The sequence below is a fragment of the Physeter macrocephalus genome, chromosome 4 (assembly GCF_002837175.3).
Source record: "Physeter macrocephalus isolate SW-GA chromosome 4, ASM283717v5, whole genome shotgun sequence".
NCBI classification, from domain to species: Eukaryota; Metazoa; Chordata; class Mammalia; order Artiodactyla; family Physeteridae; genus Physeter; species Physeter macrocephalus.
The window spans coordinates 54266075-54286227 of NC_041217.1; the positions used below are offsets into that span (position 1 = coordinate 54266075).

The 20153-nt window shown below is 34.7% G+C and overlaps 1 protein-coding gene across 1 annotated transcript in view; it reads right to left on the reverse strand.

Annotated features, from left to right (window-relative positions):
* CATSPERE (catsper channel auxiliary subunit epsilon) overlaps positions 1-10584 on the reverse strand; it is a 239544-nt gene extending 228960 nt beyond the window's left edge. Inside the window, exons 1-4 of the mRNA XM_024133633.1 lie at positions 10555-10584; positions 10102-10175; positions 9756-9825; positions 369-439 (exon numbers count right to left, since the gene is read on the reverse strand). Of these exons, the coding sequence (XP_023989401.1) occupies positions 369-439; positions 9756-9825; positions 10102-10175; positions 10555-10584 (245 nt within the window). The remainder of the gene's footprint in view (positions 1-368; positions 440-9755; positions 9826-10101; positions 10176-10554) is intronic.
* Positions 10585-20153: the final 9569 nt, after the last annotated feature.

Consider the following 20153-nt stretch of genomic DNA (forward strand, 5'->3'; position numbering starts at 1 on the left):
TTCCAATGCTATCTTTTAGTAGCTGCATATTTTTTTTCCAAATTATTTAACCTATCCAAGCTTACATTTCCTCATTTATAATAAAGATAGTAATACTTACATTTAACTGGTAATTATGAAAACTGACATAGCTAATTTACATAAAGTATGACCATGTAGAAGCAGTATATGTTCAAATAGTGGTTGCTATTGTTATTTTTACTGTTTGTTCTTCACTATTAGTTGGGCATTAGTTGGGTACATTTGAGGATATCTTGATTGGTGAATAAAAGCTTATATGGAAACTATAATGCAGATAATCAATTTGTGGTTAACTAAAGCTAAATAATCTTAAAACACATTAATTACCTTTCTTCTGCATTACTTACATAACCTTATAATACCACAGAAAGCAAGTATGAGAACTGTCCACAGATAAATAGCGTTCTTCTTCTAAATCCTAAAAGAAAATGCAAAAGAAACTATGATAAATTTAGATGACTGATTGTTTCTATTATATTTGTCTTTGTGAAATTATATATACACATTTTTCACATATGATATATATATGTATATTTATATATACATATATATATATATAATATGTATATTTTACTCCCAGTTCCTAATATTTGGTCTTTGACCCTGGTTCCTGACACCTAGCTCCTAATACTTTTTAATTTCCTGAGTAATAGGAACGTCTGGCACAGAGCCCCTAAATTCCTTTTGTTCTAATGAGGTAACTCTTGGTGGGCTCCTGGCTGGGAACTGATCACTAGAAAAACCAACCCATGGTTAAAAGCTTGGAACTTTCAGCTCAGCTTCCCATTCTCAGCTCAGCCTCCCATTCTCAGCTCAGCCTTCCCCCATTCTCTGGAGAGTTGGAGAAGAGATGGAAAATGAGTCAATAATCAATCATGCCTACTTGATGAAGTCTCCATAAAAATCCTTAAAGTATGAGAGTAAGAGAGCTTTCAGGTTGGTGGACACATCCACATGCCAGCAGGTGATGTACCCAACTGCACAATGACAGAAGTTCCTGTACTCAGAACCCTTCTGGACCTTGCCCTATGTACTTCTTGACCTTGTTGTTCATCTGGATCCTTTTACCATATCCTTTATTTTAACCAGTAAATGTGTTTCCCTGAGTTCTGCGAGTTGTTTAGCAAATTACTGAAATTGAGGAGAAAGTTATGGGAACCTGGATTTATCACCAGTCAGTCGGAAGTATAGGTGACAACCAGGGACTTGCAATTGGCAAATGAAGTGGGTGCAGTCTTGTGGGGCTGAGCCCTTAACTTGTGGGATGTGACATTAACTCTAGGTAGATATTGCTGGAACTTTGAATGGTAGTACACCCAGCTGATATAGGAGAATTGGTCAATGTTGAACCACCACCGCCCCACCAATATCTGGACACAGAAGTGTTCTCTGCACCTGTACAAAGGAAAACAGTGAATTTCCCTCGAAAGTCTTCCTCAGTGAAACACAACTCAATTAATTTTCTTGTTTAATTGTTCTCAACAAGAGATGAATTTGTTTGCAAAGAAATGTTTGGCAATGCTTGGAGACATTTTTTTATGTTACAACTGAGGCCTTTTGAGTGCATTTCAAAAGTCACACATACCTCCTTAAAGGCTGTAAGGTCTGATAACACTATATATAAATGGCAAAGATATTCCTATATATACATGTATTAGTGAGTACATATTTTTTACATAACATTACACATTTATGTGGACTTCCAACACATAACAAAAGGGAGAGAAATCCTTTACTTCCTCAGGAATTGTGTTCATGAAACTGGGAAACACACAAACTCAAAAAGACAAATTCAAATATTTTTCAATCTACAGGGATTGAAATGTGAATCACTATATTCATCTGGCCTCTCCCACTTCACCCTGTCTACCTGTTCCCTGAAAATACAGGTTACTAAGTAAAAGGAAAGCAACAGAACTTAGAAAAACACTTTACTCATGGGAAAACAAAAAGTAAAAAGAAGGCACAAGCCCCAAAGTAAAGGCAGGACTTGTCACATGAAGTCTCTACACAGCAATGGCTTTAGATACACTTATGTGGGAACATCAACTATAAGGTGTGTGGCCAGTACTTTGTTACAAACTAGTACAGTGCCATTGCTTTAAAATTCCTTATTGTTAGGGGCGGAGTGAAGATGGTGGAGTAGGAGGACACATCTACTAAGTGCTGGTGGAGAACCTCAGACACCAAAGGGGACAGGAGGAATCCCCATGCCACCAGGTAGGACACGGGAAGGAAAGAGGGGGGGAAGAAAAGTTGGAGGTAGGATGGGACTGGCACCCCTGAGGGAGACTGGGGGAGGGGAGAGGTTCCCACACTCAGAGGGGTCCACTCATGGCGTGGGGATTGATGGGGATGGAGAGGGACCTTCTGGGGATTGGGGGATCAGAGGGGAACGTGGCCAGCATCTCCCCTGCCACTTGCACCCTGGCAAGCCTCCTGGGGTCCTGGGCCTGAATCCCTCTAGCCGATCAGATCCTGGGCCTAATCACCCCCACTGAGGCCTCTTCCAGCAGCACAGGTCTTGGACCTAACCCCCACCCCTCAACTAAGGGCTTTTCTGGCTGCACAGGTCCCAGAACTAAGCCCCACCACCCACTAAGGCCTTTTCTGGCTGTGCAGGTCCTGGGTCTGAGCCCCACAGCCCCCAGGCCTCCTCCAGCCTTTAAAAAAAAAATTCTTACCTTTTATCTTATTTTTTATTTTATTTTTTCATTGTTAAAATTATATATATATATTTTTTTGCTGTTGTGGTTCTGTTTTGTTTTGTTGTGGTGATTTCATTTTTATTTTTTCTAATGTATTTATTAATTTTTCTAATTTTATTTTATTGTTTATTTGTTATTGTTCTGCTCTTTTTTTTGTTTGTTGCCTTGTTTTTTTTTTTTTGCCTCACTGTGTGGCTTGCAGGGTCTTGACTGACCTCCTGTGGTGGGTGTGTGGAGTCCAAAACACTGGAGTAACAGAGAAGCTCAGACCCCAAGGAATGTTAATTGGTGTAAGCTCTCCCAGAGGTCCTCATCTCAGCACCAAGACCCAGCTCCAACCAACTGCCTGCACACTCCAGTGCTGGATGTCTCAGGCCGAACAACCAGCACAACAGGAACACAGCCCCACAAATCAAAAAAAAAAAGAGATGACAAAAAAATATGTTACAGATGAAGGAACAAGGTAAAAACCTATAAGACCAAATAAATGAAGAGCAAATAGGCAACCTACCTGAAAAATAATCCAGAGTAATGATAGTAAAGATGATCCAAAATCTTGGAAATAGAATGGAGGCATGGATTGAGAAAATACAAGAAATGTGTAACAAGGATCTAGAAGAACTAAAGCACAAACAGTGATGAACAACACAATAATTGAAATGAAAAATACTCTAGAAGGAATCAATAGCAGAATAACTGAGGCAGAAGAATGGATAAGTGACCTGGAAGATAGAATGGTGGAAATAACTGCTGAAGAGCAGCATAAAGAAAAAAGAATGAAAAGAAATGAGGACAGTCTCAGGGACCTCTAGGACAACATTAAATGCACCAATATTCGAATTATAGTGGTCCTAGAAGAAGAAGAGAAAGAGAAAGGGTCTGAGAAAATATCTGAAGAGATTAGAGTCAAAAACTTCCCTAAGATGGGAAAAGAAATAGCCACCCAAGTTTAGGAATTGCAGACTCCATACAGGATAAACCCAAGGAGAAACACACGAAGACACATATTAATTAAACTAGGAAAAATTAAATTCAAAGAAAAAATATTAAAAGGAGCAAGGGAGAAGCAACAAATAGCATACAAGGGAATCTCCATAAGGTTATCAGCTGATTTTACAGCAGAAAGTCTGCAGACCAGAAGGGAGTGGCAGGATATACTTAAAGTGATGAAAGGGAAAAACCTACAACCAAGATTACTCCACCCAGCAAGGATCTCATTCAGATTCAACAGAGAAATGAAAAGCTTTACAGATAAGCAAAAGCTAAGAGAATTCAGCACGACCAAACAAGCCTTACAACAAATGCTAAAGAAACTTCTCTAGGCGGGAAACACAAGAGAAGAAAAAGACCCACAAAAGCAAATGCAAAACAATTAAGAATATGGTAATAGGAACATACATATCTATAATTACCTTGAATGTAAATGGATTAAATGCTCCAACCAAAAGACCCAGACTGGCTGAATGGATACAAAAACAACACTTCAGACCTAGGGACACATACAGACTGAAAGTGAGTGGATGGAAAAAGATATTCCATGCAAATGAAAATTGAAAGAAAGCTGGAATGGCAATACTCATATCAGATAAAATAGACTTTAAAATAAAGACTGTTACAAGAAACAGGGAAGCACACTACATAATGATCAATCCAAGAAGAAGATATAACAATTATAAATATTTATGCACCCATCATAGAAGCACCTCAATACATAAAGCAAATAGTAACAGCTATAAAAGGGGAAATCAACAGCAACACAATAATAGTGGGGACTTTAACACCCCACTTACACCAATGGACAGATCATCCAAACAGAAAATAAATAAGGAAACACAAGCTTTAAATGACACAACAGACCAGATAGATTTCATTGATATTTATAGGACATTCCACCCAAAAGCAGCAGAATACACTTTCGTCTCAAGTGTATACAGAACTTTCTCCAGGATAATTCACATCTTAGCTCACAAATCAAGCCTCGGTAAATTTACAATTGAAATTATATCAAGCATGCTTTCCGACCACAACTCTATGAGATTAGAAATCAATTACAGTAAAAAAAACTGTAAAAAACATAAACACATGGAGGTTAAACAGTACACTACTAAATAACCAAGAAATCACTGAAGAAATCAAAGAGAAAATTAAAAAAACATAGAAACAAATGACAGTGAAAACACAATGACCTGAAACCTATGGAATGCAGCAAAAGCAGTTCTAAGAGGGAAGTTTATAGCAATTCAATCTCACCTCAGGAAACAAGAAAAATCTCAAATAAACAATCTAACCTTACACCTAAAGCAACTAGAGAAAGAAGAAGAAGAACAACAACAAAAAAACCCCGAAGTTAGTAGAAGGAAAGAAATCATAAAGTTCAGAGCAGAAATAAATGAAATAGAAACTAAGAAAACAACAGCAAAGATCAACAAAACTAAAAGCTGGTTCTTCGAGAAGATAACAAAATTGATAAACCTAGCCAGACTCATCAAGAAAAAAAAGGAGAGGATTCAAATCAATAAAATTAGAAATGAAAAAAGAGAAATTACAACTGACAGCACAGAAATACAAAGGATCATAAGAGACTACAAGCAACTATATGCGAAGAAAATAGACAACTTGGAAGAAATGGACAAATTCTTAGAAAGGTACAAACTTTCAAGACTGAACCAGGAAGAAATGGAAAATATAAACAGACCAATCACAAGTAGTGAAATTGAAACTGTAATTAAAAATCTTCCAACAAGCAAAAATCCAGGACCAGATGGCTTCACAGGACAATTCTATCAAACATTTAGAGAAGAGCTAACACCTATCTTTCTGAAACTCTTCCAAAAGATTGCAGAGGGAGGAACACTCCCAAACTCATTCTATGAGGACACCCTGATACCAAAACCAGATAAAGATGTCACAAAAAAAGAAAATTACAGACCAATATCCCTGATGAACATGGACGCAAATATCCTCAACAAAATACTAGCAAACATAGGGAGGGTGGGAGGGAGGGAGACGCAAGAGGGAAGAGATATGGGAACATATGTATATGTATAACTGATTCACTTTGTTGTAAAGCAGAAACTAACACACCATTGTAAAACAGTTATACTCCAATAAAGATGTTAAAAAAAAAAAAGAATACACATAATGGCTTCTTTTTCTAATAATAAAATAAAATTTAATTAAAAATTAAATTCAATAATTATTGTCTCAATAGATGCAGGAAAAGCTTTTGACAAAATTCAACACCCATTTATGATAAAAACTCTCCAGAAAGTAGGCATAGAGGGAACCTACCTCAACATAAAAGGCCATATATGACAAACCCACAACAAACATCATTTTCAATGGTGAAAAACAAAAACCATTTCCTCTAAGATCAGGAAAAAGACAAGGGTGCTCACTCCCACCACTATTATTCAATATACTTTTGGAAGTCCTAGCCACAGCAGTCAGAGAAGAAAAAGAAATAAAAGGAATCCAAATCGTAAAAGAAGTAAAACTGTCACTGTTTGCAGATGACATGATAGTATACATAGAAAATCCTAAAAATGCTACCAGAAAACTACTAGAGCTAATCAATGAATCTGGTAAAGTAGCAGGATACAAAATTAATGTACAGAAATCTCTTGCATTCCTATACACTAACAACAAAAAATATGAAAGAGAAATTAAGGAAACAATCCCAGTTACCATTGCAAGAAAAAGAATAAAATACCTAGGAATAAACCTACCTAAGGAGGCAAAAGACCCGTACTCAGAAAACTATGAAACACTGATGAAAGAAATCAAAGATGACATGAACGTATGGAGAGACATACCATGTTCTTGGATTGGAAGAATCAACATTGTGAGAATGACTATACCACCCAAAGCAATCTACAGATTCAATGCAATCCCTATCAAATTAGCAATGTCATTTTTCACAGAATTAGAACAAAAAAGTTTACAATTTATATGGAAACACAGAACACCCTGAATTAGCCAAAACAATTTTGAGAAAGAAAAACAGAGATGGAAGAATCAGAATCCCTGACTTCAGACTCTATTACAAAGCTACAGTCATCAAAAGAGTATGGTACTGACACAAAAACGACATATAGATCAATGGAACAAACAGAAAGCCCAGAGATAAACCCATGCACCTGTGGTCACCTAAGCTACAACAAAGGAGGCAAGAATACACAATGGAAAAAAAGAGTCTCTTCAATAAGTGGTGTTGGGAAAAAAGGACAGCTACATGTGAAAGAATGAAATTAGAACACTCCCTAACACCATACACAAAAATGAACTTAAAATGGTTTAAAGACCTAAATGTAAGACTGGACACTATAAAACTCTTAGAAGAAAACATAGGCAAAACCCTCTTTGACATAAATCACGGCAAGATCTTTTTTGACCCACCTCCTAGAGTAATGAAAATAAAAACAAAAATAAACAAATTGGACCTAATGAAACTTAAAAGCTTCTGCACAGCAAAGGAAACCATAAACAAGATGAAATGACAACCCTCAGAATGGGAGAAAATATTTGCAAAGGAAGCAATGGATAAAGGATTAATCTCAAAAATATATAAACAGCTCATGCAGCTCAATATCAAAAAAACAAACAACCCAATCAAAAAATGGGTGGAAGATATAAATAGACATTTCTCCAAAGAAGACATACAGATGGCCAAGAGGCATGTGAAAAGATGCTCAACATCACCATTTACTAGAGGAATGCAAATCAAAACTAAAATGAGGTACTGCTCAGAATGTGCATCATCGAAAAATCTAGACAGTAAATGCTGGAGAGGGTGTGGAGAAAATGGAACCCTCTTGCACTTTTGATGGGAATGTAAATTGATACAGCCACTATGGAGAACAGTATGGAGGTCCCTTAAAAAACTAAAAATAGAACTACTATATGACCCAGCAATCTCACTACTGGGCATATACCCTGAGAAAACCATAATTAAAAAGAGTTTGTACCACAATGTTCATTGCAGCACTATTTACAATAGCAAGGACGTGGAAGCAACCTAAGTGAGATATAAATAGACATTTCTCCAAAGAAGACATACAGATGGCCAAGAGGCATGTGAAAAGATGCTCAACATCACCATTTACTAGAGGAATGCAAATCAAAACTAAAATGAGGTACTGCTCAGAATGTGCATCATCGAAAAATCTAGACAGTAAATGCTGGAGAGGGTGTGGAGAAAATGGAACCCTCTTGCACTTTTGATGGGAATGTAAATTGATACAGCCACTATGGAGAACAGTATGGAGGTCCCTTAAAAAACTAAAAATAGAACTACCATATGACCCAGCAATCTCACTACTGGGCATACACCCTGAGAAAACCATAATTAAAAAGAGTCTGTACCACAATGTTCATTGCAGCACTATTTACAATAGCAAGGACGTGGAAGCAACCTAAGTGTGCATTGATAGATGAATGGATAAAGAAGATGTGGTACATATATACAATGGACTATTACTCAGCCATAAAAAGAAACGAAATTGGGTCATTTGTAGAGATGTGGATGGACCTAGAGCCTGTCATACAGTGTGAAGTAAGGCAGAAAGAGAAAAACAAATATATATTAATGCATATATGTGAAATCTAGAAAAATGGTACAGATGAACCTATTTGCAGGGCAGGAATAGAGATGGAGACGTAGAGAATGCACATGTAGACACGGGGGAGAAGAGGGGGTGGGATGAACTGGGATGTTTAGATTGACATATATACACTACCATGTGCAAAATAGATAGCTAGTGGGAACCTTCTGTATAGCACAGGGAGCTCAGCTTGGTGCTCTGTGATAACCTAGTTGGGTAGGATGGGTGGGAGGGAGGTCCAAGAGGGAGGGGATATATGTATACATATAGCTGATTCCCTTCATCATATAGCAGAAACTAACACAACGTTGTAAAGCAATTATATTCCAATAAAAAATTCCTTATTATTATTATTATTATTTTTGTTGACTAGAGAGGATTCAACATCACTCTTATTTATTTGCATTCACATAGCTTTCCTGAATTGAAGAAAATGTAGTGGAATACAAATAAATCTGCTAGAAATGGCTCTTTAATTGTTGATATTGACATAGTAGTATATGATCTGAGACCCACTTATCTGGGAGTACTGTTATCATTAAGGTGGTAACTGGGGCTTTAATATATTTATTAATAAAAAAACTAATGTAAAAATCATATATGGTGATCTCCTCTTATCCACGGGGGATATATTCCAAGACCACCAGTGGATGGTTGAAACTGCAGATAGTACCAAACCAGCCCTATATATACTGTTTTTTCCTGTACATACATACATATGATAAAATTTAATTTGTAAATTAAGCACAGTAAGAGATTACCAACAATAATAATAAAGTAAAATATTATATCAATATGATCTTTTTTCTTTCCTTATTTAGTCAAAAACTTTCACCTTTTCACTTAAAGGAAGCACTTAATTGCTTCTCTTTGGCATATCTGAATTGCCAGAATCACTGTTCTTGCACTTTTGGGGCTATTATTGAGTAACATAAGGGTTACCTTCACACAAGCATTGCGTTATCACAAAAATAGATCTGATAACTGGGACAGCTACTTAGTAACTAATGGGTAGGATATGCTAGACAAAGGAATGATTCATGTCCCAGACAGGATGGAGCAGGACGGCATGATAATTCATCATGCTACTCAGAACAACTGCAATTTAAAGCTTGTGAATTGTTTATTTCTGGAATTTCCCATTTACATTTTTTGGACCACAGTTGACCATGGGTAACTGAAAGCACAGAAGGTGTAACCATGGATAAGTGGGGAACTACTGTATCAGTTCATAACATAGTTTTCTATGAGATACATCTAAGAATTAATGATATATTGACAATAATTTAAAAATACCTTTTATTTATAGTTACAACTCAACTATTTAAAACAGGTTAAGTTAAAACATCAAAAATAAGGCAAAATAAAATGTAACAGGGATGATTATTTAAGATTTACTAATTTATCAGTAAAATCAACTTACTGGGCCCGTAACAATTGGTTTTATAATCTGAATACCAGGAGAAGAACAACGTAGTTCTGTCTTGGGTGATCTAGCATTTAAAAACAATGTGAAAGGAAAAATAAGTATAGATGCATATGAGATTCCCCTACTACTTTTTAAGCCTAAAAACTTCCATTCTTTACTAATAAGAAAAATAAAAAAATATAGCAATAGTTTACTTCTCTCCTATTTTCAAAGTGATTGTCTTTCTTTTTACATCTATTAATGAAAAGAAATTTACATTAAATCACAGCCTTGAATCTGAATGTCCACACTATATGAATGGATTTTATGCATACATTGAGTTTCACAGCAAAAATCTTACCTTTTATTTTTTATAGAACAAGTTCCTGGCACACTCCACTCAGAAAATAATGTTCCTTCATACTCTAACTTAATCTGGAAAAGAAGGTAAAATAGCTCAAACAAAAGTCTGCTCTAAAATTTTTTATCTCAGTGTTTAGATGTAGGGCTCAATTTTCTGAGTCATTATTTAAAGACAGAATAACTAAAATTCAATCCCTTTGAAATTGTACACGTAAAGGAAAAATAACAACTTTTATGGGACACTTCAATAGTCTCCACCCAACTATAAGATTTTTATTTTATTTTACTTCAAAAGTAATCTATTAAGTGTCTAGAAGGTGACACTTAAGGTGATACAATCATCATAACTTTCTTCAGTCGCCTTTTCCTTATTTCTACTTTTTTTCCTGCTTACACATTCTTTCATTTATAAGCTCTTTCTTCCTGGAAGTATGCTCATACACTTTCTAACATTATCAGTCTTAGTCTCAACACTGGTCATCCTCTTCAGCCAGAGTTGGAGCCCAATTTCACCTACTAATATTGTTACATAAAATTATGTACATATACATATGTATACAGTTTTATGTGTATATACATATATAAATATCGTTTCATTGGTTTTACTTGAATGGGGATTATAATACCAGCTATCTCATAGATTTGATGTTATAGGATTAATGACAGTGTATAAGAAGATAAAAGAGAAAAGTTCACCAGAAGCTATGACACAACCCTGTAGTATATAAAGCAAAATTTGATAGAATTACTAGAAGGTATTTTAAAAGTCACAAATATAGTGGTAGGCTTTAACACACTTTTTTCAAGCCATAGATTAAACCTGAAAAAAAGGTAGTTACAGTTGACCCTTGAACAACTCTGGGGTTAGGGGCACTGACACTCCACACAGTGGAAAATCTGCCTATAGTTTATAGTTAGCCTTTTATATATGCAGTTCTTCAGTATCTGTGGTTCCACATCCACAGGTTCAGTCAACCTTGGATTGTGTAGTACTTTAGTATTTACTATTGAAAAAAATCTTTGTATAAGTGGAAGAGTTCAGCTCAACCCTATGTTGTTCAAGGGTCAACTCTGTGTGTGTGTGTATTTCTAAAATTAACCAATACAAAATATATTATTTTCAATCTCACATAGAACATTTACCAAAATTGACTACATTTACAAAGGAAGTGTTAGCCAATCTCAAAGTATTATTATCACACATACTGTGCCTTTGATATTAATGAAATAAAATAATTAGAATTTCTCATAAAGTTAATCAGAAAAAAATTTAGGATATTTGTAATCTTTAAAAAAAACTACTTCTGAATGATTCATGGAGTAAAGCAGAAATCACAATGAAAATTACACAATATTTATGAATAAACAATAAAAGCAGTTGATGTTATCAAAATCTGTAGCATGTAAACAGGCCCTAAAGGAAATTTATAGCCTTAAATATATATAAAAGAAATAAGGTAGTTTGAAAGTGAATAAACTCAGTTTTCAGTATAAGATGCTAATAAAATAATCACAGAGAAAACCCAAAAAAGTAAAAAGAAGGATACAAGAAAGAAGAAAAATTGGAATTTACAAAAGGAAACAAATTGGGACATATTAGTGGTGATGTAATGTTTTATCTACTCAAATTTCCTTATAAACATGGAGAGAGCAATTAGTATAGCACCAAAAAAACATTGGACAACATCAACAATAAAACTCAGTGACAAGGTATCCCTCAAAATCCCAAAATAAAATTGGGTTGAGGCAAATGAGTTAAAACTACCAGACTCATGTGATATCAGCAAGAAAGCAAAAGAAAGCAAGTATGATAGTCCTTAGAAGAAAACACCTCAGTCAGTGATAGGTATTCAGTGGCAACTATGGCAGGACAATTTGAGAATAGCAACTCTAACCAGAGGGATTTTTACACTTTTCAATTTCTAAGTAAGTGCAAGAGGTCTCTGATAACGTCTGAAAGGGCGGGAGGAACTGGGACCTATCCTGGGCATATATCTGGAGAAAAACATGGTGCAAAAGGATACGTGCACCCCAATGTTCATAGCAGCACTATTTACAATAGCCAAGACATGGAAGCAACCTAAATGTCCATCAGCAGAGGAATGGATAAAGAAGATGTGGTACATATATACAATGGAATATTACTCAGTCATTAAAAAGAATGAAATAATGTCATTTGCAGCAACATGGATGGACCTAGAGATTGTCATACTGAGTGAAGTAACTCAGACAGAGAAAGAGAAACATCATATGATATCACTTATATGCAGAATCTAAAAAGAAATTATACAAATGAACTTATTTACAAAACAGAAACAGACTCACAGACTTAAGAGAATGAACTTATGGTTACCAGGGGGGTTGGGATGGGGGGAAGGGTTAGTTAGGGAGTTTGGGATTGACATGTACACACTGCTATGTTTAAAATGGATAACCAACAAGGACAGGGAACTCTGCTCAATGTTATGTGGAAGCCTGGATGGGAGGGGAGTTTGGGGGAGAATGTGTAAACCCATCTAACATTGTTCAAAATAGAGTAGTAGTGTCAAGGGCCACTAGCAAGTCTCCTTCAGACATCCAAAAACTGGAAATACTGAAGACAAAAAGTTACAGTTTCTCAGAAAAACCACATCCTATGGAAGCACAGCCAGCTCAGATACAACTGTGGACCAAAGTAGATATGAACCCACCCCCTCTTTCCTGCACCTTGCCCTTTGAAGCCCAATAAAAGACTCGAACCCCCACCTTCAGTGTTGATGCCACTCTATGCATCTAGCCCCTTTCCTCCCTTGGAAAGTGAATAAAAACTTTCTTTTCTTCCCTTGTTAATACTTCTGTGAATTCTTTCACAACCTGCATCGGCTCACCTAATAGAACAGAATGGATACATGTATATGTATGGCTGAGTCACTCTGCTGTGCATGTGAAACTATCACAACATTGGTAACCAGCTATACTCCAATATAAAATAAAAAGTTCAAAAAAAAACCAAAATCAATAAGCCAAAGACACCTTCCAGGACAAAGATCCATAATGAAGAAAGATACAGGAAAAAGAATACCAATTGAGCTGGAAAGGGACAATAAGAACAAAGGAAAGAGAAACTACAGACAAATGAGGGAGGGAAGCAGAATCTGGAAATCTCAGAAAGTATTGGCCTTATTTTTGGACACTCTACAAAACAACATAAGAGGTAACTCTATAGGTTAGAAAAGTTATTTTGACCCACCACTCCCTCCTTAAAGAGCAGGAAAATTAATTTCATGCTTTAAAAAAAATGAGCAATAGAAAGAGGATCACGGTAAAATCACACACAGTTATAATAAGAAAAAGAAGAGAGTAAGAAACAGAATAACATCTCTGTAAGACCATACTCCCTATACACACACACACACACACACACACACACACACACACACACACATATATATTTTGGTCATGCTGCACGGCTTACAGGATCTTAGTTCCCTGACCAGGGATTGAACCCCCTGCAGTGGAAATGCAGAGTCCTAACCACTGGACCACCAGGGAATTCCCCTCAATAAATAAAGCTGTAATGTAATATGAGGGTTAGTTTTATGCATCAATTTGGCTAGATTATAGTACCCAGTAATTTAACCAAATGCTAATATAGGTTTTTCTATGAAAGTATTTTATAGATATGGTTTATATCTACAATCAGTTGACTTTAAATAAAACAGAACACCTTTGATAATGTGGGTGGAGTCCCTTTCGATCAGTTGGAAGCCTTCAGAGCAAAAACTAAGGTTTCCTGGAGAAGAAATTCTGCTTCAAGACTACAGCATTAATTCTTCCCTGAGTTTCCAGGTTCGGCCTGACCTATCAGACTTGCCAGTCCCACAATCACATGAACCAATTTCTTAAAATAAACCTCTTAATATAAACATGTATAAATTCTATTGGTTCTGTTTCTCTGGAGAGTTATGACTGATATACCAACTATTTCAAAATGAGGCAAAATAAATGAGAGTGATAGAAATTATGAAAGAAAAATATAAATCAGAATTTAAAACTCATAAATTTAAAACTCATAAGCTAGAGCTCAAGAAAAAGTAGAAATAAAGAAAAAGTCAATTGAGAAATGAACTAAATTAGAAGCAAAATTGTGAATAAGCCAAATAAATAAGGTTTTGAGATAAATAGAAGGTTTTCTAAAAAAAGAGATGAAAAGTGACTCAAGAATAAGTGACAAATATTAAAGATAGGCAAAGAAAATCCAATATATACACAGTTGTGAAGAAGAAAATGTAAGTGATTGAGACAGAATAAGATTAACAATAACTCAAGAATAATGTGTGAAAAAAATAACTTGAAACAATGTATTGAAAGAGTGCAACTCATACCTAGGAAAAACAATTAAGAATGATTTTTTAAAAGACCAACCCAGGACCTATATTAATAAAAGCATTGAACCTGATAAGAAACCCTTTGGGGATCCTGACAAAAAGAACAAGTTATTTACAAGGGAAAGAATATCAGATTTCCAGTAGACTTTTCAGGTGTAACACTTTATGTCAGAGACAACAAAGTAACATCTGTAAAAAGATATAAAAATATTAGCCAATAATTTTTATATCCATATACACCAACTTTTAGATAAAAGTTCACAGATAAGGTCTTATGACTCAAGAAATATTCCTCTTATGAGCCCTTCCTGAGGAAACTACTAGAAAAAGAGAGGTTCACACCACCAAAATGACTGCAGAGACATCAGCATAAGGACTGATGTTAAGTATTAAATAGGAATCATTCTGTAGAAACATGTCTACATGGTGGCTATTAAAAATGAATATAGTTGCTAATGACTATACTCTGACAATGTGTCAAAACATGAGTGCTAGGTGAATTATGGATAGCCCAGGTAACAGTGGCCAAATAAGTTCAACTCTCTCCACACATTTCCCCAAAAAAGTACACAGATCAACAAATAAAACCAAGAAAATTCTACATTACAGCATACCTACAAGACAAAGTACAATACAAACTTCAAGAAACCTGTAAGTAAAAGAAAAAACAACAATTTTTAGCACAGCTCTCATTCAAAGCCCCTGTAATAATCCTTTGTGGAGAGTAAAAGAGCTTCTGAAAAACTGCAGAAAACAGAAAAGACATGAACAGAAGTTTAAGATTGAATTTAAATCACCCACAGAAAGAGAAAGTACACTCTAAGTGCAAAAAATACTGCAAAAAGACTCCTGGAAGATCAGAGCACTGATTATGAGGAAGAGACTTAAAAGTGTGTGAGAGCTGAGGTGGGAGCCTCAGAAAGGCATCACTTTTGGAGAGAAGAAGATAAAGGAAAGGAGGAACACCCTTTGGAAAGTGAATGGTGAAGGGAAAGAGAAGCAAGGGGAGAAATTTAGGATATTACAAGCTAATAAAAAAAACCTCAAAGTAAATACAACACCCCCAATAAGAATCCATCAATTAAGGAAACTGCACATTGCTACAATGAGATAAAAAAGTAAACTTTAACTAGAGATCTTTTAAACTAATCCAGACTGCAAATCTATCCATGAAATTAATAAATATAAGCAGTCTTTATCTACACAAAGCTACTATAAGAGAATAGAAAATGAAAATAAAAGCATTTCAGTTAATAAAACTGTCTTCAAAAAACCAAACACAAAGCAGAAGAAAACTGCAAACTAACATCCTAAACTGAATTAAATATCCTCAAACAAGTATTTGGTGATGAGAAAGAAAAATCATGAATTATAAATTCACAAACTAGAAACAGAAATGAACCACAAGTAGCAATAAGAGTTGACTGAACTAGGAATGAAACAGATGATTATAAAAGAAATGAATACTAAATTAAAAGATAATGATGGGAGATTACATTTAAATAAAAATTGAATAAAAGACATTGAAGAAAGACAGAAAAACCAAGAAAATATATGTGAAATAAGTAAAGAACCAGAGAGAAAATGATTGAAGTGGGAAGCAGACAAAAAAAAAAAAAAAAAATCCAGCATCTGTATAATTGGAGTCTGTGAAGTTGAAAAGCAAAATAATGGGAAAATAACTAATATTTATATTTGGTTTGTCTTTTTATTACTGAATTATAATAGTTCTTCATATATTTTAGACACAGGTCCCTTATCAGATACTTAATTTGCAAAAATTTTCTCCCATTCTGTGGATTGTCTTTTCACTTTCTTGATGGTAACCTTAGAAGCACTATAGTTTTTAATTTTGATGATGTCCAATTTATCTTTTTTCTTTTGTTCCTTGTGCTTTTGGTGTCATATCTAAACTACTGCCTAATCCAAGGTCATGAAGATTTTTCCATATGATTTTTTTCTATGAGTTTTATAGTTTTAGCTCTTATACTTAGTTCTATCCATGTTGAGCTAACTTTTGAATATGGTCTGAGGTAGGAGGCCACCTTCATTCTTTTTCATGTGGATACCTCATTTTCCCAGCACTATTTGTTGAAAATACTATTCTTTTTCCATGGAATTTTCTTGAAGTAATTGTGAAAAATCAATGAGGTTTTAATTTTTGGACTCTTCTATTCCACTAATCTATTTTCCTATCCTTATGCCTGACACTGTCTCAATTACTGCAGCTTTGTAGTAACTTTAGAAGTCACTCCTGTGAGTGACTCCTGTGAGAAGACTCACAGGAACTGTGAGTCTTCCAACAACAAGTCTTCTTGTTCTTTTTCAAAACATTTTGCTTATTCTGGTTCTCTTGAATTTCCAGGTGAAATTTCATACAAAATTACAATCAGTTGGTAGTTTTTAATAGTTTTCTTTTTAATGGATTCCTTAGAGCTTTCTATTTAGAAGGTCATGTCATATACAAATAGACGTAGTTTGTTTCTTCCTTTCTGATGTGTATGTCTTTTATTTCATTTTCTTGCCTAAATGCCTTAAATGTGGACATGGTGTTTATATTTTTAAAATTTAAGAGTCTCATCATTTTTACATACACATTGAAATATTTATAAATGAAATATGTCTCGGATAGTTTCAAAATAATAAAGGAGGGGATAAAGTGGGTAGTAGAGTCAATGAAACAAGATTGGTCATGAGTTGGTACTACTGAAGCTGGGTGATGGGAATATAAGGACTTATTAAGTATAATATAATAATCTCTATATTTTATATATGTTAAAATTAGGCTAACCTCTATACTTTTGGGTATGTTTAAGTTTTTCCATAATAAAAAGTTTTTAAAATGTGAGTTTAAAACAGAGAACAAGTTCTGTGGCAATTACCAAACTTATATACAAACCTCTCTAATGATGTATAAAAATTGGAATAGTCAATTGGCTTCAGAATGTTTCAAAAATGCTTACTTACCAACTTCCAATGTTTTAGGTTATTTGGGGTTATTAAACAACAAAAAAAATGAAATCCCATTTAAATTCACATAGAGTGGAGAGATTTTTTTTGAGATATAATTGGTATGTAACATTATATTAGTTTCAGGCATTCAGTATAATGATTTGATATTTCTATATATTGTGAAATGACCACAAGAATAAATCTAGTTAATATCCATCACCAAATATAGTTTAATTTATTTCCTTTTGATGAGAATTTTTAAGATGTACTCTCTAAGCAACTTACAAATATGAAATACAGTATTGCTAACTATAGTAACCATGCTGTACATTACATTCCCATGACTTACTTATTTTATAACAAAGTTGGTACCTTTTCACCCCCTCCGCCAATTTCACACTCCCCCATGCCCCAACTCTGGCAACCACCACTTTGTTCTCTGTATATGAGTTTATTTTTTTTTAATTGATTCCACACATAAATGAAATCATATGGCATTTGTCTTTCTCTGACTTATTTCACGTATCATAATGCCCTCAAGGTCATAAATGTCAACATTTCATTATTTTATGGTGTAATAGTACTTCATTGTGCATATACACCACATTTTCTTTATCAATTCATCAATAAGACATTGAATTGATGAGACAGTTAGGTTGCTTCCATATCTTGGCTATTGGAAATACTACTACAATGGACATAGAGACATATATTGAATATCTTTCCAAGTTAGTGCTTTCATTTCCTTTGGATAAATACCCAGAAATGGAATGACTAGATCATATGGTAGTTCTGTTTTTAATTTTTTGAGAACCCTCCATAATGTTTTTCCATACTAGCTGCACCAATTTGCATTCCCAATAACATCGCACAAGAGTTCCCTTTCCTCCACATCCTTGACAACACTTGTTATTTCTTGGCTTTCTGATAATAGCCATTCTAACAGGTGCAAGGTGATATCTCACTGTGGTTTTGATTTGCATTTCCCTGATGGTTAGTGATGTTGAGCACCTTTCCATGTACCTATTGGCGTTCTGTATGTCTTTGGAAAAACGTATATTCAGATCCTCTGCCCACTTTTAAAATCAAATTGTTTGTTATTTTTCCCTTGTTGAGTTGTATGAGTTCTTTATATATTTTCTATATTAACCCCTTATCAGATATATGATTTTCCTTTGAGCATGTTCCCTTTTCATTTTGTTGATGGTTTCCTTTTCTGTGCAGAAGGTTTTTGGTTTGATATAGTCCCATTTGTTTATTTTTGTTGCCTTTGCTTTTGGTGTCAAATCAAAAAAATCATCACCAAGACTGATGTCAAGGAGCTTACTGCCTATGTTTTCTTCTAAGAATTTTATTGTTTCAGGCCTTACCTTCAAGTCTTTAATCCATTTTAAGCTAATTTTTGTGTATGGTGTAAGATAGTATTCCAGTTTCATTCTTTGCATGTGGCTGTCCAGTTTTCCCAACAACATTAAAGAGATTGTTCTTTCTCCCTTTTATAAACTTGGATACTTTGTTGTAAATTAATTGGCCATATATGCATGGGTTTATTTCTGGACTCTTTATACTGTTCCACTGATCTATATGTGTTTTTTTGCCTATACCATACTGTTTTTATTATTATGGCTTTGTAATACAGTTTGAAATCAGGGAATGTGATGCCTCTAGCTTTATTCTTATCTCTTAAGATTGCTTTGGCTGTTTGGAGTCTTTTATGGTTCCATACAAATTTTACAATTGTTTGTTCTATTTATGTGAAAAATGCAAATGGAATTTTGATAGGAATATCATTTAAAATGTATATTGCTTTGGGCAGTTTGGACATTTGAACAATATTAATTATTCTAATCCATGAGCACAGAACATCTTTCCATTTATTTGTGTCTTCTCCAATTTATTTAAGATATTACCATATCTTATAGTTTTCAGTGTACAGATCTTTCACCTCTTTGGTTAAATTTAGTCCTAGGTATTTTATTCTTTTTGATGCAATTCTAAACAGGATTGTTTTCTTAATTTCTTTTCCTGATATTTCATTATTAGTGAAAAGAAACACAACATATTTTGAATATTCATTTTTTATCCTGTAATGTTACTGAACTTGTTTATAAGTTCTAACAGATTTCTGTTGTTAGGATTTTCTATATATAATATCATGTCATCTGTAAATAGTGACAATTTTCATCCTTTCCAATTTGGATTTCTGTTTTTTTTCCATGTCTGATTGCTGAGGCTAGGACTTCCAATACTCTGTTGAATAAAAGTAGAAAGAGTGGGCATCTTGTTCCTGATCTTAGAGGAAAAGCTTTCAGCATTTCACTAAGTATGAATGAAAGGGGTTTAGCTATGGGTTTGTCATTTATGGCCTTTATTAGGTTGAGGTCCATTGCCTCTCTACACACTTTTTTGGTTTTTTTTTTTAATCATAAATGGATGTTGAATTTTTTCAAAAGCCTTTCTGCATTTGAGATGATCATATGATATCTATCCATCATTTTGTTAATGTGGTATATCACACTGACTGATTTGCTGTTTAATCATCCTTGCATCCCTGAAACTGAGTTCCCCTGCCAAGTTTATGATTAACCTCTCTATCTAAAATGTCATTCCTGGGCTTCCCTGATGGCTCAGTGGTTAAGAATCTGCCTGTCAGTTCAGGGGACACGGGTTTGAACCCTGATCCGGGAAGATCCCATATGCCATGGAGCAACTAAACCCGTGCGCCACAACT